This window comes from Vipera ursinii (genome assembly GCF_947247035.1).
Source record: "Vipera ursinii genome assembly, chromosome: 4".
Taxonomy (NCBI): Eukaryota; Metazoa; Chordata; class Lepidosauria; order Squamata; family Viperidae; genus Vipera; species Vipera ursinii.
Genome location: NC_139514.1, coordinates 55,147,331 through 55,174,508, shown reverse-complemented (window position 1 = coordinate 55,174,508; position 27,178 = coordinate 55,147,331). Strand labels below are relative to the sequence as shown.

General features: G+C 40.3%; 1 protein-coding gene across 2 annotated transcripts in view; it reads left to right on the top strand.

Annotated features, from left to right (window-relative positions):
- TMPRSS2 (transmembrane serine protease 2) overlaps positions 1-25,094 on the top strand; it is a 41,217-nt gene extending 16,123 nt beyond the window's left edge. For both annotated transcript variants that reach the window (XM_083361444.1, XM_083361443.1), the window contains exons 2-14: positions 318-374; positions 894-1,092; positions 2,186-2,269; positions 4,389-4,508; positions 6,676-6,805; positions 9,866-9,976; positions 11,060-11,103; positions 11,572-11,746; positions 18,131-18,306; positions 20,333-20,428; positions 21,250-21,392; positions 22,161-22,313; positions 23,746-25,094. In XM_083361444.1, the coding sequence (XP_083217570.1) occupies positions 360-374; positions 894-1,092; positions 2,186-2,269; positions 4,389-4,508; positions 6,676-6,805; positions 9,866-9,976; positions 11,060-11,103; positions 11,572-11,746; positions 18,131-18,306; positions 20,333-20,428; positions 21,250-21,392; positions 22,161-22,313; positions 23,746-23,757 (1,458 nt within the window). In that variant the 5' untranslated portion in view covers positions 318-359 and the 3' untranslated portion in view covers positions 23,758-25,094. The remainder of the gene's footprint in view (positions 1-317; positions 375-893; positions 1,093-2,185; positions 2,270-4,388; positions 4,509-6,675; positions 6,806-9,865; positions 9,977-11,059; positions 11,104-11,571; positions 11,747-18,130; positions 18,307-20,332; positions 20,429-21,249; positions 21,393-22,160; positions 22,314-23,745) is intronic.
- Positions 25,095-27,178: the final 2,084 nt, after the last annotated feature.

Below are 27,178 nucleotides of genomic sequence, written 5' to 3'. Positions count from 1 at the left end.
CCAAATTTTTAACTTCTGTTAGGAGGCAAGCCCAAAGCTTTGTTACTGGGTGGCATCAGGAAAATAGTAAATGTTCCATTTTTTTGTTTGTTAAGACTAGAGACACATCTCTGCTATGGGAGTGAAATCTAATCCAGAGTTTGTGGTAGGCACTTGGGCTTTTATAGAAATAATATTTTTCCAGTGGCGACTTACTTGTTTATTTTTGTATGTGTGCTAGAATCTGATGAATAGTCTCACTAAAATAAGGACTCAGCAGTTCAAAATTTTATTTTGAAATAAAAACAAAAATAGAAAACCTTTTTCTGTTTTCATAGGTTTATAACAAACTTGCCATAATTCGGCTGCCCAAAATCAAGATGGCATCTAACTTGGTAAGTGAACAGTCTCAGGAGTATGCTACTATGGTCTAGTATATGGTGGTTGCTAAAAGTGTTCCTGTTTATGGGAAAACATTTCACAATTACTAGTTAGTTAACATAGAAGGAATACTATGTTAATCTGTAGTAGCCAAAAATCAGAAGGAATGTGACCTTTTCAGGTCAACACTTTTTATTAAAAGGTATAAATTTTTGCAAGCTATGTCTTGTGGACTTCTGGTTTTTAGTTTAGAGCAGGGGTCCACAATCCCGGGTCCATGGACCAGTATTCGGCCGTGGCATCCCAGCAACCGGTCTGCACAAACAAGCAAAGCCCCCTCCATGGGATGCAGGCAACACACTAAGCCATGCACCCTCCGGTCTGTGGAAAAACCTCTCTCCACGGAACCGGTCCCTGGTGCCCAAAAGGTTGTGGACCTCTGGTTTAGAGGTTTTATTTCACTGTAGTACTGCTGAGTTATAGAAGCTTACAATTGTTTATTTTTTGTTTGTGTTTCTGTTGTGATTATTTAGAGGCCAGCTCCATATTATGAAAACCATGCATACCAGGGAGAAAATGTTCCTCCAGGATTTACTAGAGATTATAATATATATCCACATTACACACCTACATATTATCCTTCATCAGTGCCTCATTATGTTCCAAGAGTTTCTACTCAACAGTCAAACCCAGTGCCAGTTTTACAGATAAAATCTTCAAAATGTACACCAAGTAAGCTTTGCTTCCTATTTATTCTTTTAAAAAAAGCTTTGATGCAAATTAGGCCTGTTTGGGTATGTTTTAAGAATACTTTGGTTGATTTGTATGTTGCAGACATATTTTATATGATTAGGATCCTACTGTTGCAACGGTACAAAGTAACCAAGTTTGCAGATCCCGATCTTCAAATTGTCCTGGCTAATAAGATTGTTTTCTTAAAGACACTTAAATAATGTGTGTGTGTGTGTGTGTGTGTGTGTGTGTGTGTGTGTGTGTGTATGTATGTAGGTAGGTCTTGGCATATTCGGGTCTTTTCCCGTGTAAGATTGAGGGTGTCATGGCGATGTTTCGACGAGGTCCCACTCGTCATCTTCAGGCTGGTGTCTTCGGTTTCGTGCTTGTGCGAGCGAAGCATGATACACCAAGACCTACATACCTATACCCGTGAAAATCTACGAAAACACACACACACACACAATTAATTTTATTATTATTGCTAATAAGGAAAAGAAATACTTATGGAGTAGATTTTCCACTTCAGCTTCCAAAAAGAGCATGTGAGTTCTACAGAGCTTGACTATAGAGAATTTGTTTGCGATTGTGTCAGGGCATGTAGCAAAGTAATCCAAGCAAAGAAAGATTAGCATATATGCATCAAGTTATAGTTTATTTTTCCAGCGTAGCCAGAACAGTCATTTCTTAAGAGAAATATTTTATACAGAGGTTCAATGAGAGCTGATCAAAGACAAAACTATTTGTTAACAGCATTTTAATCTGCTCTTCATATTTATTTATTTAATTTAATTTAATTTATGCGCCCTCTTCCCACTTTCCAAAGTGACTCTGGACGGCTTACAAAGTCTCCCAGGGTGGCCCACACAAGATCAGCCAAAAGAGTGCTGTGGTTAATGTAACAAGTGGCAATATGGAGGCTAGGTCACGGAATCATTCAGAAGCTAGATCAAAACATGTTCATCTTCAGTTAATAATGGAAATTTAGGCACTTATTAGTCAAAGACATTTAGTAAACTGGTGGCATCTTTTGAAAGAAACTTCCTTTAAAATTCCATGGGCACACTTTTTTTTTCTCCTCTTTTAACTGCAGGAACCAAAAAGGCATTATATTTCCTATCGGTTAATGTGCTAATAATAGGAGCTGGAATTTCTGCTTTCCTCATCTGGTATTTTGGTAAGAATGCATAAAAGTTTTGATTATACAGCATTTTGACATGGCGGTTCCTACCACTAAGTGTGTCCTTTTAAAATTATGATCTGCTTAAATTGTATGGCGGTGAGTCTTTTATGCCATTACGCCACACTTTCTTACTTTATAGATTTTGAGGTTTGTTGTTGTTAGTTGCAAAGTCGTGTCCGACCCATCGGGACCCCATGGACAACGTTCCTCCAGGCTTTCCTGTCCTCTACCATCTTCTGGAGTCCATTTAAGGTCATGCCTACTGCTTCAGTGACTCCATCCAGCCACCTCATTCTCTGTCGTCCACTTCTTCTCTTGCCCTCAATCTTTCCCAGCGTTAGGCTCTTCTCCAGTGAGTCCTTCCTTCTCATTAGGTGGCCAAAGTATTTGAGTTTCAACTTCAGGATCTGGCCTTCTAAAGAGCAGTCAGGATTGAACTGCTCTAGGACTGACTGGTTTGAACACCTTGCAGTCCAAGGGACTTGCAGGAGTCTTCTCCAGCACCATAGTTCAAAGGCCTCAATTCTTTGGTGCTCAGCCTTCCTTATGATCCAACTTTCACAGCCATACATTGCAACTGGGAAGACCATGGCCTTGACTATACGCACTTTTGTTGACAGGGTGATGTCTCTGCTTTTTAGTGTGCTGTCTAGGTTTGCCATGGCTTTCCTCCCCAGGAGCAAGCGTCTTTTAATTTCTTGGCTGCAGTCCTCATCTGTGGTGATCTTGGAGCCCAGGAAAATAAAATCTGTCACTACCTCCATTTCTTCCCCATCTATTTGCCAGGAATTGAGAGGGCCAGAGGCCATGATCTTGGTTCTTAATGTTGAGTTTCTTTTTTTTAAATTTATGTAAAAGTTTTACAATACATTTTCACATACAAAAAACTCCCTCCTCCCCCTCCCCCTCCCCTCTCCCCCACCCTCCCCTCCCCCCTCCCGGACTTCCCAGAGCTGAATACAGGGTATAACAATGCAAACATAAGCTAGAATATGCTAACAACAAAAATAAAACATTATTTTTTCACACTTTAACTCTCCATAATCATAATATTGATAAAATAATAACTAACTAGTAATAAATCATAGAAATCCACTAACTATTCAAATACTAAATGAAACTTTTTAGTCCCATATTTATTCTGAATATATTCAATCCACCTTCTCCATTCCTCAATATATCTCTGTTGCGATTGTTCTTTCAAATATGCTGAAATCTTTGCCATTTCCGCCAAGTTAGAAACTTTCAGAGTCCACTCTTCTATAGTCGGCAATTCCTCTTTCTTCCAATATTGTGCTACTAAAAGTCTCGCTGCCGTAATTAGATTCAACATCAATTTAATTTCTATAACAGTAAAATCTGTAACAATACCCAACAAAAACAACTGTGGAGAAAACCTTATCTTTTTCTTAAATATCTTTTGCATGTTCCACCAAATTTTAATCCAAAACCTTTAACTTTTTTACAAGTCCACCATATATGAAAATATGTTGCATCCTCACAGCCACACCTCCAACATTTAGGCTGGCAGTTCGGATACATACTTGCTAATTTTTTAGGGTCTAAGTGCCACCTATAAAACATTTTATAAAAATTCTTTCTTAAATTTTGGGCCTGGGTAAATTTTACATTTATAACCCAAATCTTTTCCCAAGTATCCATTGTTATAACTTCTTGAAAGTTCTGGGCCCATTTTATCATACAATCTTTAACAAGTTCCATTTCTGAGTCAATTTCTGTCAATGCATTATATATCCTTTTAATATGTGCTTGGCCTTGATCTCTAATTTGTTGAGTTTCAAATTTTGAAGTTAGAAACAGTTTAAGTCTAATGGCACTATAATAACATTTTGGTGAAATTATTTAACATAAATGTAAATTAATTCCATTTCTGATAATAACAATGTGTGACTTACAACCATTAAATTTTTCAAAAAAATTTCAGATGACAGAATTTTCATAATCTTTTTTTACTGTGTTAAGTTCTCATCTAACATCCAATGTGCCCAAGGTACTGTTTGTATGATAGTCCTTAAAAGGGAACACACATTTTAAACGGTACCTTTGCTGATTTATTTTTCTGATCTCATTGTATTGCTACATTTCTTCATAGTGGCAGACAGTTGTTTTGGCTCCAAGATACAATGTGGTTCACTAAGAGTGTGTGTGTTACCATCTCAATGGTGTGATGGAAAAAAAGATTGCCCTAATGGTGAAGATGAAAACCGTTGTGGTAAGAATGAATAATAACATTTTCTGACTTTGAAAATTTGCCTATAAATCTGCCCCCCCTTAAACTCTCCCATACTTTAATTAGCCTAATTATATCTAGCACGTTAATGCTGCAATGAACCTAAGCTCATGGATAGCAGCTTCTGAGTCAAGAAACTGCAGTAGTACAGCTTATCTCAACTGGATTTTTCGTTCTATTCAGAATCTGCAGGATTAGCTGTGGAAATCTTACAAATATAAGAAAATATTGGCTGGCCATATTTTCAGCCAGTAACAATGTTGATTCTAACTTCCAGCTCTAGCACCTTTGCATAGTAATTGTATGAATATGTTAGAGGCTATAAAGATTACAGGTAGTCCTCAACGTATAACAGTTCAAAGTTACATTCAAAGTGATGACCGTTTTTCACCCTTACGGCCTTTGTAGCATCCCCATGATCCACACTTACGACCTTTGTAGCATCCCCATATTACTAATCAAAATTCAGAGGCTTGGCAACTGATTCATGCTTATGACTGTTGCTGTGTCCCAAGGCCACATAATTACCTTTTGCAACCTTCTGACAAGCAAAGTCAATGGGGAAGCCAGATTCAGATTTTTATATTTAATTCTTTCATAGAGTTAAATATTCATGAACCTCAACATCTACAACAGGGGTGTCAAACTCGCAACGTCACGTGATGTGTCATGATGTATCACAACTTTTTTTCCATTGTCGGCAATGGGATGGGCACGATTTTGCTATGATGCATCCGGCCCATGGGCTGGCAGTTTAACGCCCCTGATCTACAACATCAGGGCCCAAACATATCTAGGGAAAGTCCTTTTTACTATATACTGACCTATCTTATTGCCAAGGACTCCAGCCATAAACCATAAAAAACTGAAATGTTACAAAAAGTAGCACTAAGGAAGAAGCAAGCAAGCAAATCTGAAAATTAAACTGAATTCTCCAGCCACAATATTTCTAATTCAGAATGGAGGTAGTAGCCCACATTAGTGGCATAAGAATTTGATCATTAGGCAAAGGATGGATGGCAGGAGGCTAATGGCTTTTACATTTTTAGGGAGTGGGTGCAGTCACATGATCTGTGTTCTAGAACAGCGGTCCCCAACCTTTCTGACTTTGCCGACTGCCGAGGGGGAGAGGGGATGGTCCTGTGTGAGTGGTGGGCAAGTGTGCACATGTACAGTTCCATTTGTGCAAGTAGTGGGCATGTGCACCCTCCACTTGCACAGATGCAGCTTCATGTGCAAGCGCTCCTCTGCTGTGCACACAAGTTGAGCTGCGCATGTGCCGTTTCCGTGATACTGGGCTGCAGCCTGGGGGTTGGAGACTTCTGTTCTAGAATGCTAGCTTTAATCTACCTAGCATTAAGAAGTATATTTATCTTATTTTCCATTTTGAGTCAATAGGAACATACTGTATGTGGCTGCAAAAATGATTCAAGAGAAATGGAATAATACTTAAACATTATTAAACATTGGTGTAATCTGCTAGTATTTTTAAAATTGTAAATATAAGCACCTGACCAACTATTTATATCTTATGTTTGAGTGAGAACTATATGTATGTTTGTAAAATTGTAATTCAATATTATTAGGTGCCTATAACTACTGTCAGCCATAAGCAATCACCTCCTTCTGTCATCCTCAAATGACAAGAGATGCCCTGCCCTGAGGTTTGCCAAATTAGCTTCTGGCAGTGTTTTTCTCTATTTTTTATGGAGCAACAAGGGTGTTTCAGCAATTTCCTTGTTCCTCTTTCATTAATAAGCTTAGTATGATTGGCAGATGGCAGTGATACTAAAAAAACAGATCTGTGTGCATCAAAACGTAATTATAGCTGCATATAACTCTGGATATGTAGAAACTGTAAACTGCTTTTTCCAAAAGGCCATTGGACTTTCGTGGTTTTTTTCTTTGAAAAGGTTTCGCTTCTCAGTTCTTCTTGGATGAGAAGCAAAACGTTTTCAAAGGAAAAACCAAGAAAGTCCAGTGGCCTTTTGGAAAAAGCACCTTAGGGGCAACCCTGACTGGATGATTGACGATCTCCATAGACATGTGAATTATTTGCATATCAGCTTTCTGTGTTCTGAAGTTTTCAAAAACATCAACATTGTGGTTATTTGTTGTCAACATCATTAATTCATTTTTATTATTATAGTTAGACTTTATGGACCAGAATTTCTCTTGGAAGTCTATTCATCTGAAAAAAAAGATTGGTACTCTATATGCTATGATGATTGGAATGATAAATATGGAGAGACTGCATGTGAAGACTTGGGGTATAACTCGTAAGTAACATACTGAATTTTCTTCACTCTTTTGCAGTAATATTACAGGGAATAAATTACTATTAAGGAATATATTGAGAAAATATTTAAATTCCTTAGCTGAGTACCATTAAATGATTAGCTGATGCATCTGTTCCCTGCCCCCCAGTTTAAATTATTGTGTTGGTTACTTTAACCTCAAAGAATCAGGATTCTATTAGCTTTATTCTATCCTTTAAGCCAGTGATGGCGAACCTTTTAGAGACTGAGTGCCCCAAAACCGCCCCGCCCCTGCTCTGCCCCCACCCCGCTCCCCCACAGGGCCACCCACCACCTCATGGCCCACTGCAGCAGATCGCCCAGGCGGCCAGTAGATCCATAGCGGCCAGGCCCTCCGCCCGTTTCCCACAGCATCATCTGCGCGTGACAGGGTGTGAGGGCGGAGTCTTGTCTCTGCTGCCCAGCTACCATGTTCTTGGCTGTGCTGCTCCACGTGGGCCACGCCTGGGGGGTGACTCTCCTCTGGGGGGCTGCTGGTGAGGAGGGGGCCGTGGGGGAGGCGGGGCTAGGATGATGGTGTGCGTGCCCACAGAGTGTGCTCTGAGTGCTGCCTCTGGCACACATGCCATAGGTTCACCACCACTGCTTTAAGCCATGAAAAGTGGCAGACATTCAAGAAGAATCTGGAATAAGAGTTGTACCACTTACCTCTATATTTTATATTGCTAAGGAGCAGAGAAAAAAAATGTGTCATGGCAGGGCAATGGTCTCTGACATTAGGAAATGCTAGCTGACTATTTTTAACACAGATTATTTTGGTGAAGGACTTCGTTACTATATTTATTAATGTAACCAAATAGAGCTTACAAATTTATTTCCAGATATTGCAGAGGAAAAAGTAGTTTTGTTTAGCCACTGAACAAAAAATTGATGGTGCTGGCTGAAAGAATCAAAGTTTAGTTATACTCAAAATACATAAAATCTTTAAAGGAAATTTACAGTGTTGGATTAAATGCTGCAGATATATATATTTATATCACTTTTGCATGTATTGAAGAAGTGTGATTCCAGAAACATAATGCATAATTATCCCAAACACAGTGCAAACTCTTCTGTAATAGTTAAATATTGGGGGAAATGAAGTATTAGGAGCACGGTTAATCTAATTTGTGACTTGTAAATTGAATACCTTTTTGCTGAAATAGACATTCATTAGGATTTGACATGAGTGAAATGGGCCTTAGGAAAGCTGAGCAACAACAAAGATAGTGGAGGTGACAGTATTCCAGCTGAGCTACTCAAAATCTTAAAAGACGATGCAGTAAAAGTGCTACACTCAATTTGCCAGCAAATTTGGAAAACTCAACAGTGGCCACGGGATTGGAAAAGATCAGTTTACATTCCAATTCCAAAGAAAGGCAGTGCCAAAGAATGTTCAAACTATCACACCATTGCACTCATTTTACATGCTAGTAAAGTTATGCTTAAAATCCTACAAGCTAGACTCCAGCAGTATGTGGATCAAGAACTACCAGAAGTACAGGCAGGATTTCAAAGAGGCAGAGGAACTAGAGATCAAATTGCCAACATACGCTGGATCATGGAGAAAGCTAGGGAGTTCCAGAAAAACATCTACTTCTGCTTCATTGACTATGCTTGCTCCTAAGGAGGAAAGCCATGCCAAATCTAGACAGCACACTAAAAAGCAGAGATATCACCCTGCCAACAAAACTGCATATAGTCAAGGATATGGTCTTCCCAGTTGCAATGTATGGCTGTGAAAGTTGGACCATAAGAAAGGCTGAGCACCAAAGAATTGAGGCCTTTGAACTATGGTGCTGGAAAAGACTCCTGCGAGTCCCTTGGACTGCAAGGCGATCAAACCAGTTGGTCCTAGAGATCAACCCTGACTGCTCTTTAGAAGGCCAGATCCTGAAGTTGAAACTCCAAACACTTTGGCCACCTAATGAGAAGGAAGACTCACTGGAGAAGAGCCTAATGCTGGGAAAGGTTGAGGGCAATAGAAGAAGGGGATGATAGAGAATGAGGTGGCTGGATGGAGTCACTGAAGCAGTAGACGTGAGCCTAAATGGACTACAGGTGATGACAGGAAGGCCTGGAAGAACGTTGTCCATGGGGTTGCAATGGGTCGGACATGACCACAACTAACAACAACAACAACTCGCAACTCCCAGGGAGTCCTGGGAGTCGCAACTTGGGAGTCCTCCTAGATTCACAGCTTTCTCTAGAAGACCATATAGTAGCTGTGACTAGGGGGGGCCTTTGCCCAGGTTCGCCTGGTGCGCCAGTTGCGGCCCTATCTAGACTGGGATGCCTTACGTACGGTCACTCACGCCCTTGTGACCTCTCGTCTGGACTACTGCAACGCTCTCTACATGGGGCTACCCTTGAAGACCACTCGGAGGCTCCAGCTGGTACAGAATGCAGCCGCGAGAGTTGTGTTGGGAGTTTCCCAACACTCCCATGTTACACCCCTGCTCCGTGAGCTGCATGGGCTTCCAGTTGTCTTCCGGGTGAGATTCAAGGTGTTGGTAATGACCTACAAAGCCCTACATGGCATGGGTCCAGAACCTTGGGGAGCACCTGTGGCCGGCGTCAACTTCCCTCCGCCCAGTACGCTCCCACAGAGAGGGCCTCCTCAGGGTGCCACCGGTCATAGAATGTCAACTGGTGGCCCCCAAGGGGAGGGCGTTCTCTGTGGGCGCGCCGGATTTATGGAACCATCTTCCGGTCGAGCTCCAGATGGCGCCTGACCTCCGCTCCTTCCCGCGTGATCTCAAAACCTACCTTTTCGAACAAGCTGGCCTGGCCTGATGGGATGGGGTTGGGTTTTATTAATCTGATTTAACCTATTTTTTAATGTGTTTTAACTTATTCATGGGCATTTTGTTTAATCGTTTTTAATTTTTGTATCTTGTTTTTTAATATGTATTGCCCTGTTCACCGCCCTGAGTCCTTCGGGAGAAGGGCGGTATACAAATAAAATAAATAAATAAATAAAATAAATAAATAAACAACAAAGGATTTGACATATTTAATTGATTGTTATATTTTTGGCAGGAAAACCTATTTCACCAGCAGCGCAATCCCAGCTACCACTGGTTCTGCAAACATTTTGAGAGTCAATACTAGTGCTGGAGACATAGACCTATATAAGAAATTGTATAACAGGTGTGTATGTTTTTATACATATAAGTACATATATATTGTGTGTTTATGGAGCAACCTGCTCCATAAAGGACTACACCTTGCAGGTTTGTAGTGCTCCTCATTGACAAGGAATTGGGTATGGCTCATTTGGCCATTTACTAGGCATGCACAAAAGTCAGTAAGGCCAAGTGAAGTGGTGAACATGCTCTACTTTGCTGATTAAAAGCAGGGGCCGCTTTGTAGAGGCATTTCAGAAAAGGGCTTTGCTTACATTTGTCTATGTGAAGTGCCCTTTGCAGATTTAAGTTCGCGCAAGTGGGGCTGTGCACATGCGCGTGCACGCACACACACACACACATGCCACTCACACTGCCCGGTGGCCAGTAGGCCGTGGCCCGGTAGTGGGCTGCTGTCCGCAAGTTGAGGACCCTTATGTTATTGTACACTAATATTGCTAGAGCGCAAATAAACCTGCTACTATGTGGAGACAGTTTTAAAATGCACTTACAGCCAAACACTTTTTTTTAGTATACAGATATTCAGTAAATTAATTTGGAGGTTTTTTTAAGACCACTTGAAGATTAATTATTTACCCACTAGTTCTAGCAATAATTGTGTGCTTAAAAGTCTACCATTAAAGATATACTGGATATGATGGGGTAGGAAAAACTGATTTGTGGGGAAGCAAGATCTCCAGAATTCCAAAATGGTAGAGGAGCTAAACACCTATGAATGAAATCAATCCTGATATTCCCCTTTATGATTACACCTGTGGTATTGGAACCCACATATATATTTGAATTCATGGAATAGGACTTGAGTGAGTGCAAATCCATAGGTGGGCTGATTAGTGTATTGTATTTCCATACAAATGGTACCCTGCCAGGAAAGAATCTTGCGATTAGTTAGGAAACATCTATACATTTATCTACACTCGCTTTTATTAACTACATTTATAGACTATTTGACATTGCTGACATTATTACTGTATGTATTAATGTAGACTACATGACATAGTTCCCATCCACTGAGGACAAATATAAAAATCCTACATGAATGTTCAGTATGTTCATATATTCAAATTCATTTTTTTTTGTGTTATAGCCAGTTGTGTCCATCAAAGCAAGTGGTATCCTTGCGATGCATAAGTAAGTACTATAATTGTACTTAAATATTTAAATTATTTGTGTTTTTACTTGGACATATGTTGTTTTTGTTGTGATTAACTTCAAAAAAATGTAGTTGTAAATTATATACATTTGGGTTGAAGTTTAGGCAAAATGCACTCAAACTAGTTCACTGGGAGATTCTGAGACTTCATTTTTAGAGCAGCCATATGAAGCCATAGTTCCCTTGAATAGTTCTTTCAGCCACTTCTGAAATGAAAATACCTGCCTTTATAATGAACTGAAATAGAAGGCAGCCATCTGTAATCTAACCAAAGGTGTTGTAACTGAATTTTTAAAATGTTACAATCAATATCCCCTGTATTCTTTCACCGAAAGATAGAATGTGAATACTGACATTTTTGCTGATAGAAAATAAGACATAGAGTAATTAGGAATTAGTATCCGGAAGAAGTCTTGATCGGTTTTTTCTTAATTATGTTTTACAAGACTGTGGCACATCAAGTAAACGTACGACTCCCCGAAACAGAATTGTGGGTGGAAATGCTGCATTACCTGGAGAATGGCCATGGCAAGTCAGCCTTCATATTTGGAGGAAACATCTCTGTGGAGGATCTATTGTCACCCCTGAATGGATAGTAACAGCAGCTCATTGTGTGGAAGGGTAAGTTCTAAACAGTTTCTCCCAGGACATTTTTTTAAAATTATTTCAACACTATTCTGCAAAAAGAGAGTATAATTTGTGATTTTACACTTGAGTTGCAACTTAAGTTATAGATAGTCCTCATCTTATGATTTGTCATTTAACAATCAATAAAGGAGATTACAGGTAATCCCCCAGGTACGAAAGTTTATTTAGCGAGTTTTCACAAAAACGTATTCAGAAAGGGTACTTACATGAGAAATTCAAAATTGCAACCAAAAAGAGACCTCTGTAGCCATGTAACTTGGATTCAGTCACTGCTGCAGCGGCGGCCATTTTGAACTCTGTCACTTGCCTGGGCCATTCGGGTTACGAATCCGACCTGAACTTTAGGATTTAGGATTAGGATTTATTAAATTTATATGCCGCCCTTCTCCCTAAGGACTCAGGGCGGCTCACAACAATAAAAATTAAGAGACATAAAATACAAAAATTAAGAAAGAATTAAGCAATAAATATAAGAAATATGGGACAGGACTTCCAGTGGCGACGCGACGCCGAAGACAGCCGTCTCCGGGCTGTCCACTCCGCAGCTGTGTTTTTTTATCGTAAACAGCGCCGATCAGCTGTTTAGATGGATTTGAAGCCCCCTCCTCGGGAGAAGAGGAGGGGGTGAGGCCCCAGGTAGGGGTTGAGCTCTCCAGGGCCGCCTGAGCTGAGAGCTTGGGCGGCTGAAGGATGAGCCCCCCCGAATCCTGGGTTGCTCCGAGCTGCGCAGCGCCTCAGCTCTGGGATTGTTGGAGCAGAGCCAGGCGTTAGCAACCACCCCTGCCAATAGGAAATACTTTTGATTATCAAGATGCAGGCAGAGCGGTACAGGAGGTCAAGGTGAAGTGGACTCTTTATTTTTACTCTCTAGCTCAATGGATTTTATAGCTTTAAAGTGAAAGTGCGTAATAAGTGAAAGTGGGGGAAGATGGCGGCTAAAACTTCTAAAGCTCTCCGGAATGCGGGGTCTTCCCTGGTGCAAGAGACCTCATTGCAAGCTTTGCTTCCTCCTGCATCTCCCCCGGCATTGACGCTTAAGGATTTACAAGACGCTCTTGGAAAGCATGCACAATTGATGTCTGATATGATGGATGAAAAGTTGAAAAAGCTGGAGGAGAAAATGGAGGAGAAAATGGAGAAATTGGAGAAGAAGATGGAAGAGAAGCTGAGAGCAATGAGGGTGGACATCTTGTCTAAGGTTGAATCCGTAGCTGAATGTGTGCTACAGCTGGATATAAAAGTGGAGGATCTCAGTCAAAAGAACTCTATATTAGAAGCAAAGGTATTAGAAAATGAAAATATAAGGGATAAAATGGACAAAGAATTGAGCCTTGTTCAGTATAATCAGATGCAGTATGCTATTAGAATTAGGGGTTTAAAGGAGAATGGCAAAGAAGATTTAAAGCAGCTGATTTCTGAGGCTTTGGAAGGGGTACTGGGCCAGTCAGCATCTGAAATTGAGGGAAATATGGACAAAGTTTTTCGTGTAAATTCATGGATTGCAAGACAGAGGAAGTTACCCAGAGATGTGGTGGTCTATTTTACAAAGAGAGTAATGAGAGATGAAGTCATTCAAGCTGCTTATGATACTAATTTGGTAGTGGCTGAGCAAGAAGTTTTGGTTTTAAAAGAGATCCCTCCGAAGATCCTAAGGAGAAGGAAAGATTTTGCATTTCTTGTACAGGAACTTAAGAAATGTGATATTAAGTTTAGATGGGAGATTCCAGTTGGACTGGTGGTGATGCACGGAGGTAAAAGACATCGTCTGGTTACTGTGGCCCAGGCACGTGATTTTTATAGCAATGTGTTAAAAGCAACCCCCCTATCACTTTTGGAAGCTGCAAAGGGATATGGCGAGGGAAAGCCTCAAGATGTTGCAGATAGACAGACAGAGGAGAATGGTGCCGGAGGGGATCAAGTTGCAGTCTCATCGGTTGCTGCTGGAGGGCAGAGGATGACGCGTGCTGCCCTAAGACGAGCGAGACGAGAGCAAGAGCAAGACCAGCAGAAAGTTATGGAACCTCCAAAGCGTACTTACACTGAAGCTGTGGGAGGGGCACGGTCCAAAGAAGTTACAGGGGTCATGTCAGACGTGCTCCAAAAGCTTTGGAGCGTCAAGATTGGTGACTAAATTTCTAATTTAGAATGTCAATGGATTAAATTCATCATAGAGGAGAAAGAAAGTTTTTCAATATTTAAAACAATTTAAGACTGATGTTATTTGTTTGCAAGAAACGTATATTAGGGTTATGGACTAAAAGTATTTGTTGAATTTAAGAATGGGTACGCAAGCTCCTAATCAACAACAAGTTGATTTTTCTTAACTTACTACATATAAAGGTTACCTAATTGGATTATAAATTTTTGAATTTTTTATTTTATTTTCATTGGAGACTGGAATGGTGTCCTAGAGATTGCCTAAACCTTTTTTTTTTTTTATTTGAACTCAAGGATGATCTGGAACTGCGAGACATTTGGTGTGATACATGCAAGAACTATTTTTGATCATAGTTCAGTTTGGTTGGAGATTAATAAGGTTAATAGAGATAGGCGCTTTTGACGTGTAACAGAGAATTTGTTTAGAAATTACAGAAATGTGGGAGAATGTAAATAGTAGATGAAAGTTGTTTTTTTTTTTAAATTAATATGAATAAGGATTGGGATTAAGAAATTTTATTTAGCATTTGAGTAAAGCTCCTTTTCTGTTTTTTTCTTTTTTTATCTGTAATATTAATATTGTTTGTAATCATTTTACATGAGCTAGAGGGTGATAGAATTTATAGTTTATTGTTGATATCATATGGGTGCTTATGTTTGTTTTTCGTTTTTATACCCTGTATTTAGCTCTGGGAAGTCGGGGGGAGGGAGGAGGGAATGGGGGAGAGGGATAGGGAGGGTTAGATAGGGGTGGGGGAGGGGGGATCAAAGTTAAAATGTATTGTCACGGTGGAAGGATCAAAGGTCAGGGGCCGTCCGCAGCTCCAGAGGCAATTCATTCCAGAGGGTCGGCGCGTCCACAGAGAAGGCTCACCCCTGGGGGTCACCAGCCGACATTGCCTGGCCGACGAAACCCTGAGGAGGCCGACTCTGTGGGAGCGAACTGGGTGATGGGAGGTTGACATTGGCAGCAGGTGGTCTCGCAAGTACCCCGGGCCTAAGCCATGTAGGGCTTTAAAGGTAATTACCAGTACCTTGAATCGCACCCGGAGGGCAACCGGAAGCCAATGCAGTTCACGCAGAAGAGGTGTAACATGGGAGTATCGAGATACTCCCATAAGCACCCGCGCGGCCGCATTTTGCACCAGCTGAAGCCGCCGGGTACACTTCAAGAGCAGCCCCATGTAGAGAGCATTGCAGTAATCCAAGCGAGAAGTGACAAGGGCGTGGGTGACCATGCATAGGGCATCTCGGTCCAAAAAGGGGCGCAACTGGCGCACCAGGTGAACCTGTGCAAAGGCCTCCCTGGTCACGGTGGTTAGATGGTCTTCCAGGTTAAGCCGTGAATCCAGGAGGACACCCAAGTTGCGAGCCCTTTCTGAGGGGGGCAAGAGCTCTCTCCCCATCAAAAGAGATGAAACATGTTGGACAATGCGAGATGCCGGTATCCACAGCCACTCGGTCTTGGAGGGGTTCAGCCTGAGCCTGTTCCTTCCCATCCAGACCTGCACCGCCTCCAGACACCGGGACATCACGTCAAGGGCATCACTGGGTTGGCTCAGGGTGGAGATAAACAACTGGCTATCATCCGCATATTGGAGATACCTCACCCCAAAGCCACGGATGATCTCACCCAGCGGCTTCATATAGATGTTAAACAGGAGGGGGGAGAGAACCGACCCCTGAGGTACCCCACAAGAAAGGGGCCTCGGGGTAGATCTCTGCCCCCCTGCCACAACAAACTGCAAATGGCCCCTGAGGTAGGAGGAGAACCACCATAAAACAGTGCCTCCCACTCCCAACCCCTCGAGCCGTCGCAGCAGGATACCATGGTCGATGATATCAAAAGCCACTGAGAGGTCAAGTAGGACCAAGACTCCTGGGCCCGCCAGAGATCATCAGCCAGTGCGACCAATGCCATTTCCGTGCTGTAACCGGGTCTGAAACCGGACTGGTATGGGTCCAGATAGTCCGCTTCATTCAGGAAATGCGGAAGCTGACGCGCCACAACACTCTCAACAACCTTCGCTACAAAGCGAAGGTTGGAGACAGGACAATACGTAGTCATTTAACGAGGCCGGGTCCAGAGCAGGCTTCTTGAGGAGGGGCCTCACCACCGCCTCTTTTATAAGGCGGAGGGGAAGACACCCTCTGTCAATGAAGCGTTGACAATTGCCTGGAGCCAGCCCCCTGTTACCTCCCCAGCAGCTGAAACTAGCCAGGGGGGACATGGGTCCACTAAACAGGTTGTAGCGCTCAGTCTACACATAATCCTGTCCACATCATCCAAAGACACAGGGTCAAACTCACCCCAAATGGTAAAACCAAGTCCTGCCCTCTCCACCCCACCAGATTCCGCCCAGTTGGAGTCCAAACCAGTCTGGATCTGAGCAATTTTGTCCTGCAGATACTGTACAATTTCCTCAGCCCTACCCTGCAAGGGGTCATCCCTCGGTCACTGATTAAGCAGTGAGCAGGTCACTCTAAACAAGGCGGCTGGGTGGTTATCTGCAGACACAAGGAGAGCGGAAAAGTAAACACGCTTTGCCACTTCCATCGCCACTAGGTAAGACTTAAGATAAGTTCTTAGCTGTGTTTGATCAGATTCGGATCTGCTGGACCTCCAACAGCTCTCTAGGCATCTTTTCTGGCACTTCATCTCTCGGAGTCCCTCGGTAAACCAGGGGGACACCCGGGATCTGCGATGGGTCAGAGGCCACAAAGGCACAACTCGATCCAAGGCCCCAGCAGCCACCCTCTCACAGGCCGCCACCAGGGCCTCGGCAGAGTCGTGGGCAAGGGAAGCAGGAAATGTCCCAAGCTCTGTCTGGAACCTCTCAGGGTCCATCAGGCATCTGGGGCAGAACCACCTAGTCAGTTCCGCCTCCCAGTAGCGGGGTGTGTGTGACATGCTGAATGTCTAGCCATAGAAGGAAATGATCAGACCATGACGGGTTGGATGGTTAAATCTCCCCTACCCAGACCATTAATCCACTGCCCAGAGATTAAAAAAACAGGTCGAGTGTGTGCCCTCCGTTATGAGTCGGGCCCTGAATTATTTGAGTCAGGTCCATGGCCGTCATAGAGGACATGAACTCCCGAGCCAGCTCAGATGCCTCACCCATGGAAGGCAGATTGAAGTCCCCCAGAACTATGAGCCAGGGGAACTCAATCACCAATTTCTAGAATTCTGAAACACTATGCCCAAATATTTAAAACACTTAACTTCCTTTAGTTCAGAGTCAGTTATTTGCTTCTGCTTTTATCTTTTATTAGAGAAAATTAAAAGTTTGGATTTATTATAATTGAAGACTAATTGTTGCTTTATACAGTAAGATGCCAGGGTTCTTACAGCCCACTTCATATCTACATAGGACAGGGAAGACGTACTGCATCATTGACATACATTCGAATGAGGAAGTGGCTGTCATTTAGGTTGGATGCATGGTGTTGACTCTTAGAAAATTTTAATCAGTATATATTAAAGAGCAGTAGGGCTAAAATATATCCTTGTTTCATATCCTTTAATGTCTGTGTTAAGTCGTGGGCTCTTGGGAGCAGGAATGATGACACGAGGCTGAGTACAGAATAACTCATGCTTTTATTCTTGCTGGAACTGTACTGAAGGCTTGGACCACAACCAGCCACAATATATAGACTAGCCCCTAGGCGGCAGCCAATAGGGTTGAACCCACTCATGCCGCCTGGGCTAACCAATTGCAGGACTGGAGACGGCTTGTCTGGGTTGCTGGAGAGCCATTAGCCTCTCCAGCAACACACGTGGTGTAACACCACAAGCCCAATACATAACAGTCTGGATGAAATTATTTTTCAATTTTGAATGAAATTGTACCTGAGTCGCCTTATTGGGGAGATGGGTAGGATATAAATTTAATAAAAACATTACTTATCCAAATCTAACGAAATAGAATTTGTAATGCTTCTTAGAAAATGTCCATAAAGTCATATCTTCTTTTATTTAAATATTGCCTCTTGTTATATGCTACTGTTTCCTTTCTTCTCTTCATGGGTTATCCATATTCTCCAAAGGCTTTAATTTTTTAGAAAGTTCAGTCTGACTACCTATATTTCAAATTCTAACCTGATATATTAGGTTCTCAATAGCCTGACATTTGTTACTGATAGGGCAGTAATATGTTGTGTTTAGAACATAACTCCTGACTTGCATTCTGTTTTTAGAGCACATTCTGATCCATTATCCTGGAAGGTTTATGCTGGGATTCTGAAACAGCCAGAAATGGTTTCTTCAAAGGGATTTAAAGTAGCCAGAATAATATCTCATCCCAACTATGATTCAACTTCCAAAAATTATGATGTTGCTCTTATGAAGCTACAGTCTCCTCTACATTTTAACGGTATGTAGTTATTTCCTTGATCAAAAATTATAAATCTCAGTATTAGAGGGTCAATTGTGCTATGGAAATCAACTTAGTATAAACCTCCATTAAATTAAATCAATATCATTTTTAACTTGCTTTTCTTTGTAAAGTAAAACGTGATCTGCTTTTTTATTGTCCATAGTTAATGTTCATAATGGCTAATCCATTTTAGGCTGGATTAGCTAGACCTATTCTAATGTGCATGGCATGTTATCATGGCATGTCACATGATAATTCAGTTTGCATCTCCTAAAAAATTGTTAAAATTCTATATATAGTTTTTATGTCATGGTAAGAATTAACATTTTTGTTCCCATCTTTTATCAGAAATATATAAACAGTTCATTAGATGTTATTTGTTATAAGAATACTTTCCACAGTGTTCTTATGAAATTAATACAATGCTTTATTTGGGCTTTAAAAATATCCAGTATAAAATCTTGACAAAACCTCAGATGCACATTGATTTCAAATTACTTTTTGTAATGGTTGGTAATACTGAGAGTGCACCCTAATTATTTTTATAATTAGTGGGTTTATGAGTACGTTTTGAGTATGTTATTGTGCAACTGTCATACAGACACAGGTAATCTATGATGGGAAGAGGCAGACAGATTTATTCCATATTAATTTTAATGAATGAAATGTATGTGAGCAGACATGTATTGGTCTTTGTAGAACGTTATGTTTGATTTTCTGGTTGCCAACAACATAGTCACAAAGTGACCAGGAAGCTTATAGACTTGGCATTCAGTAATTTTAACCATCAAATCCCTCCATTGGTCACTTGCTCCATGCAAGAATCTCAGTTAAACCACTCCAACAAATAGCTCTTTAGCTTCTGCTTGAGATCTTAGATTTTTAAGTATTGAAAACTTTGCAAACTGAATATGTAACAGTGCATTCTAGGAGGTCATGATATGGAGGATCTGTATGCAATGAAATGTGAAAGTTGTTAAGATTATAATAGTGTTAAACTAATTCAAGAGTCACCAATAAAATATTACTGCTGAGAGCTTGACCCTTTGAATTAAAGGAGAGCGAATTCCTTATCTAGCTACTTTCCTTTCAGATTATTGTCTAACCAAAAAAAAAGACACTAGTAAATGAGGGATCCCAAATTTAAAGCTTCTGATTTTTAAAATCAGCTTAATTGCTAGTTAAACATTTGTTGCCTAGGATTTAATCTCAGTAAAAATGGCAATCTTACTTTTATTATGAAGATCTGTCAGGGAGAAGAGGAGGAGTCTGACCTTTCCCAGTTCTGTCCACCAAGCAACCCTGTCAGTTGGAGGATGGGGAGATGATAGTACGGTATAGGCATTCAACTTACTGACCAGCAGCTTTGTCCAACAGTCTGCAAATTTTAGAATTTGTTGTTTTGGGATGGCTGCTTTTGGAATTCCATTAGTATACTGTCCACATCTATGCCCAGCTGTCTGTGCCTGAACCAGCCAGGATAATTTCTGATATGGCATTAGGTAAAAGGTAAAGGTTCCCCCGCACATGCATGCTAGTTGTTTCCAACTCTAAGGGCCGGTGCTCATCTCCATTTCAAAGCCGAAGAGCCAGCGCTTGTCTGAGGACAACTCCGTGGTCATGTGGCCGGCATCACTAGATGCCAAAGGCGCATGGAACGCTGTTACCTTCCCACCGTAGTGGTCCCTATTTTTCTACTTGCGTTTTTACGTGCTTTTGAACTGCTAGGTTGGCAGAAGCTGGGATGAGTAACAGGCGCTCTCTCTGTTGCGCGGCACTCGGGATTCAACCCACCAAACTGCCGATCATCTGATCGACAAGCTCAGCATCCTAACCCACTGAGCCACCGCGTCCCTGATATGGCATTAGATGACCCTAAATTCCTTTTTCTGTGGGAGCTTTAGTGTATCTGAAAGGCTTGAGTCTGTCCTTGACAATCTTCAGCTTTAGAATTCTAAAAGTTTCCTATCGGGTTCTTTTTTCCATCATAGTTACTGATTAACAACATGTCCTTGCTTCAAAGATTTTATAGGACCTGTTTGTTTGCCCAATGTTGGAATGATGTTTGAGACTCACCAACAGTGTTGGATATCTGGATGGGGAGCCAAATACCAAGGAGGTAAAATGAGTTGCTATTAAAACTTCATTGTTAATTATTACCAGTTCTTTGGTATTATAGAACTGACATTTTATTTCCATTAAAAAATTATTACACCACCATGTTCTTGAATTTTTTGAAAAAGTTTAAGGCAGAGAGTTAGCTGAAGGCTCTAAGCATCATAAAATAGTGAGGAATCCATGCTGGGATATGTTATGGGGAAATGAATTGGCTGCCTTTGCAAGATCTTACGTCCCTTGTGACAGATTTCATGCTTAGTTCAAGTAAGTGGATGTGTGATATGTATTAAAAATTAAGCAACAATGTCTCTGAGGAAATTGTAATCATTTTCAAAGCCAAGCTCATGAAACTTTTCATACAATCCAATCTCAAGTACTTATGTATATTTTAAAAACATGGGATGGGATGAGGGAGAAGAAAAATTTAGTTCTTAATGTGGAAAGAACAGGAATTGTTGATCCAATGTGAATCACATTAAAATCTACTGAAACATCTATAACAGGGATCTTCAAACTTGGCCCTTTTATGACTTGTGGATTTCAACTCCCAGAATTCTGGGAGTTGAAGTCCACAAATCATAAAAAGGGCCAAGTTTGAAGACACCTGATCTATAACCACTGACAACCAACTTACATTGTCCACATACTGTATATTTTTGTGAATGAGCCACATACATTAAACAACTATGTAGTTGTTTTTTTAAAAAATGAATGTGCTAAAAAGGACAACAATAACATATATAAAATATTGTGGATAGTTTTATGAGAAAATTTAGTATTTGTCTTTTCACGTGTAATTCTTGGATCATTCTCCTACTTTAGGTAACACTTCAAACGAACTGAATGCAGTAACTGTACCTCTGATAGACTCATCTATATGTAATGAAAGATTTATCTATAATGGAAACATTTTTCCTACTATGATATGTGCTGGCTACTTAGATGGAAAGATGGATTCTTGTCAGGTAAATTATGAAATGTGAAGCAGTTTAATATTAGTTTGTAAGGGCTTGTAGTGGGATGCAAGATAAGACAGTTCAAATTAGCTAGAGTCAGTGATAAAAATGGGGAAGCTACAATTCTTAGTCAGAACATTAGGGAAACTTAAAAAAAAATCCATGTAATAATTCTCTTTTATTATTATTCTGTTATCTCTAGCTATCTTACAATTCCTACTCCAGACTCACAAAAAGTGATCATACTGATCTGAGGAAGTAAGGATGCCTTAAGAGTTACAGCTTAATACAATTAAGAGAATGCTTACTTCAAAAATAATGAATAATAATATAATGGATGCTAATATAAAACAGATTTCCTACCCTCTTTATAGCTTCCTGTCTATATCTTGCTTTTTTATTCTAAGTTATTTGGAGGCAAGACCTCTTGCAACATGCCATTCAACAAAAGTCTTTCAGCAATTTACAGTAGAAATGTTTATTTGGAAGAGGCTGCAGATTAGAAATTTCTACCTGATATTCAGTTCTCCCTAACTGATATAGATTAATTTCATCAGTCATTTATTTTGCATTCTGAAATCTTTGTTGTAAGCACAGGAGATAGTATTTCATTATACATATCCATTCTCCTTTGAGAGATGCTTTGCACTGGTTAATTTGTAACATTTTAGTTGGAAATAGCTTTCATATTCTTGTATATCTCCTCAGATAGGATATGTATTCAATTCATTGAAGCAGAAATGCTACAGTAGGTTTATGCCTTGTGTTTTGTTTTAGGGTGACAGTGGTGGCCCATTGGTAACCATGAAAAATTTTTTGTGGTGGCTAGTGGGTGACACAAGTTGGGGAACAGGCTGTGCTACTCCAAATAAACCTGGAGTTTACGGTAACATTACTATGTTCACAGAATGGATTTACCGAAACATGCAGGTAACTTTCTAATATGTGGTAGAACATATAACATGCTTTTCATGGTTCCTAAGTATGACATAATAACTGGAAAAGCTGCATCCATGTATGTTAAACTTGCTGGTGGTGCAAAATGCTGGTCTATAGGAAGAGATTCTTAATTCCATGCAACGTGTACAACTGCTTGCCTTGTTTTCTTTTTCCTTGCTTTACTGGTTTCATTACGGAAAGAGATCAAGAGAATTATCTGCCAACTTTCCCTAACCAAAAATTAGAACTTGCTTCGGGTACTTAGGTATGGCTGCTCTTTCCCAGGCTTATTTAGCTTCCCATTCTGTTCTTGCATAACAACATGTCTCATGCTATACCTATATCTGTAACTTGTTTTTTAATTTATTGTGGGAAACATAATAAGTGCTTGCATACTAAACCCATAAAAAATGTTGGCATTTTCCTTCCACTCTAGAATTAAATTTGTTCACTTTTGTGACATGTGGCTTTCCTGGCATGTGATTCTTTGACTTAATTTATCAAATAAAATTTGCAATGGAAATTTACATGATCATAAGGTAGACACAATTCCTATGGAGCATATTCCTTGCTAGGTGGAGAAGGAATTCCCCAATGCATGTTCTCATACAGAGCCAGTTGATGTAGTGGTTAAGGCTACAGACTGGAAATTGGGAGGTTTTGAGTTCTAATCCTGTCTTAGGCACAAAGACTAATAAGTGACTTTGAGCTAGTCACTTCTCCCAGCCCTAGGAAGGAAGCAGTGGCAAAGTACTTCTGAAACCTGTGCCAAGAAAACTGCAAGGACAAGTCCAGGCAGTTGCCAGAAGTCAACATTGACTTGAGGGTGCATGCAATATAAAAAGTATACTCTTTTTATATTGCCTATAGTGATTTATGATTTTCAAGTACTAGGACACAGGTCTGCAACCTGCGGCTCCGGAGCCGCATGTGGCTCTTTCAGCAGTCTCCTGCGGCTCCTGGTCCTCTGCCATGTGCAGTCCAAAAAAAAAAGTGGGACTAAAAAAGTTCAACCAATCAATTAAAATATGCAGGGTAGGTGCATATCTCGCCTTGGCTCTACTCTTCAGTCAAACCCTGTTCTGCGCATGTGCGCATGTACGCGCATGCGCACATATTTTTTGTAGCTCCCAGTTTTTCCTTTTGTGAGGGAACCGGTTCCGAGTGGCTCTTTCACTGTTTGAGGTTGCTGACTCCTGTACTAGGAGTTTAAAATTCCATGTTGCAGAAATTATGCTTCTGTGTTCATGTATACAAGGCTGAAATATGTTCATGAATCTGGACATAAAAGACCATTTTGCTGGATGTTCACTGACTTTATTATAGTTCCGATTGTCTCCTTGAATATGTCACCAATCCTGAAACTGACTATTTTTGGAAAAGGATCTCTTAAATATGCTTGTTTATTTGTTTTTCTTAACAGGCAAACAGATGACATTGCTTCCTTTGACTCACTTTAGTCAAGGGTGGAACAAACCTTTTTGTTCCTTATAAATCCTTGGTTATGCTTCCAAAAATGACTTCTGAGTCCTCAACACTTCATATGCAGACTGTAATGGGAATGTTTGCAGACTGGTTCCAGTTGCACCGCCCAGCTTCATATCAAACAGTTGAAGAACCTGATTTCTTGAATCTGGTGTTACCCATCAAAGGTGAACACATTTTTTTTACCAACTACTTGTTGGTTTCCTTTATCTCTGAAGATTTTCTACCAGTTGGCATTCATTTTAAAGTTAAAAATAATGTTTGTAAATTATCAATTCTGTTTGTGCTTTTGAAATCAAATGCAGCATCTCAATGTTTTATAAATGATATTTAATATTTAGGATATTAATGTTGAATATATCTGGGCTGCTGGATAGCCCAATTTTTTAAAGTGAGAAAGAACCACATGAATATTTTGATGTCAGATGTGAAAGATTTTTTTCTTATGAATATTACTATGCATCTTTTGTATTCAGGTATTCATTATTTTTATTCGCCCATAGGTGTTAATGATTCTGAAACTATATAATTTGAATATATGTCTCTTTCAAAATGTGTGGATAGATTCAAGATCAGTTTAGTCTAGAAAACAGAAATACAAATTTCTAGGCACCTGTCTTTGATGCAGAATGAACAAAATAAGTATTCTAAAACGTCAATAATTCTGGTTCTGCTGTGGTAGCTGAATACAGTATGTGCTAGATGGATCCTCAGCTGCTAAACCTGAAGACAATAGCAGGAAATAGAGTTATTTTGTGAAGGTGCATTACATACTGATTTGAATCTTGTCAGTTCTACCTCATTTTGTAAAACAGTGACAAAATTGGGATGGGTTATGGAAAAGTCTTGGTCTGGTTTTTTTTCTTTAAAAAATCTGTTTATCATTTTGATAATGAAAGCAGAAGCAAAGTTTTTAAATTTAAAAAAAAAGATTAATATAACCACCAATCATTGGCATGTTAGGAGTGTGTCAAATTAAGCAAGACTGCTATTGCAGCAGTAAAATTTTATTTGGATATAATGAATTATGCTGCTATTGAAATGCACTTTTTAAAATATATCTGATGGTGGGAAAATTCACTTCAGGTTTTGGAAGTGCAATACTTTTGTAAGTAAAGTGAAGTGCCATTGAAATGGTTATAAAAACATGAAATGTATTGCAATATAGTGAAATCAACATAAATCATGCATAATTATTGACGATCGCCACAATTTCAGTTAGTAAATATTTAGATTTTTTTTAAGTTTCAAGAATGAAACACACCACTCTTTGTCTCATCTGTAAAGAACTTGAAAAATAAATGTTTTATAAATACAGTATTGATTTTGTAGTTTCCTTCCTTCCTTCCTTCCTTCCTTCCTTCCTTCCTTCCTTCCTTCCTTCCTTCCTTCCTTCTTTTCATCAGATGTAGTGCAGATACTCCCTGAAATGAGTGAGAACTGGGGCAGGGAGTGAGAATAAAGATGAATAAAGAAAATATATGCATGAAGATTTCAGCAGATTGTGCTGCCGGCGTCAACTTCCCTCCGCCCAGTGCGTGCCCACAGAGAGGGCCTCCTCAGGGTGCCTCCGGTCAGGGAATGTCGACTGGTGGCCCCCAGGGGGAGGGCCTTCTCTGTGGGTGCTCCGGCATTATGGAACCAACTGCCGGTTGAGCTCCGGATGGCATCAGACCTCCGATCCTTCCGCCGTGGGCTGAAGACCCACTTATTTGAATTAGCTGGTCTGGCCTGATGGGGGAATATGGGTTTTTAATTGGTTTTTTAGTATTTTATTATTGTTGTATTTTAATTGGGCACTGGTTTAATTTCCTTTTAACTTTTGTATCGTTATTTATATATGCCCTGTGAACCGCCCTGAGTCCCTTGGGAGAAGGGCGGTATAGAAATCAAATAAAACTAAACTAAATGGTGTTAACAGAAAAGGGGCAAAAACATGCTTCATCCCAGAAGATTTGTCAGTTCTGTTCCGACATCAGTGATGACTTGCTGACAAGTGATGACTATACTGTCTCCAGTATAAAGATCCAAGGATTGGGTGGTCCTGCCTCCCATATTTCCAGTGGCAAGTTATGCTTGCCCAAACATGAGAATAGGAGGGGAGACTCCAGACAAGGTTTATAGAATTGAGATTTTTCTGATCTTCAATCACAGCAATTGCTGGCAGTGCCAAATTCTTTTCCATTCCAAGGACTCTCAGTGAATCAATGAGCTGGATCTTTGCTTCCTACATGTCGTATGAAGTTTTCTGCTTTCTGCCTGGACAGAAGTGATGCTCTCTCTTCGGTTCAAGTAACACGTTTCAACATAGTGCTTAAAAATGTTTTTAAACCCAAAACAAAGCCTAGATTAACATTACTGAAAATTTGGTATGGATGATATACATACACATACAAATGCACATACAATATTATCAATAGGCCTTTGTGGGTGGGAGGCACTTTGGATTTCAACTCTTGTGAAACTCTTCCCAATCAGTAGGGCAACTAGTGATGCTACCTGAGATGTCATAGGAGGTTGATCTTCAACATACTGTATATGAAGGGGAACTTGGGTATGAAAACTTCTAGAGGGTCCAAAGCCATTCACTATTATGTCTAGCTATTCTTATATATTCTTATACTGGAGGGATTACCTTTTTCCAAGAGTCTCTTACCTGTTCAACCAGAGTGGGCATGTTGCAGATCCCATCAGCCAAAGAGTGTCAACTGGCAGGGACCAGAAGACGAGCTTTTTCCTCGGTGGCCCCTGCTCTATGGAATATCCTCCCATGGGGAATTAAGAATGGCCCATTCTTGTTAGCTTTTCATAAGGCCTTAAAAACTTGGCTAGGTTCCCAGGCTTGGAGTGCTGAATGTATTAAAGCTCCTATTTCCTGGCCGTATTGCTAACTGGCCAATATCTTCCTCCTAGGTACTGTGTATTTCATGGGTAGGCAACCTCGGCTCTTTTATGACTCATGGACTTCAACTCCCAGAATTCCTGAGTCTCTGGGAGTTGAAGTCCATGAGTCATAAAAGAGCCGAGGTTGCCTACCCCTGGTATTTTTAATCTGAATGTTTTTATTATTTTGTTTTTGTTTTAAAATGTTTTTAGCCATTTTAATCTATCTAATCATCTATCTTGATTATAATTACAATTAAAATAATTGTAAGCCATCCAAAGTTATTGACTGAAAAGGGAGACTATACAGAATGAATGAATATTTATTTATTTTATTTATTTTAATTCCATTTATATCCCGCCCTTCTCCGAAGACTCAGGGCGGCTGACAAGCTTAGCAGTATTAATAAAAATTTGAAACTTCTTGCTATATTCTCATTTAAAAAACCTCCGAGTATGATTTATACTTGATGCTCACATAAACAACT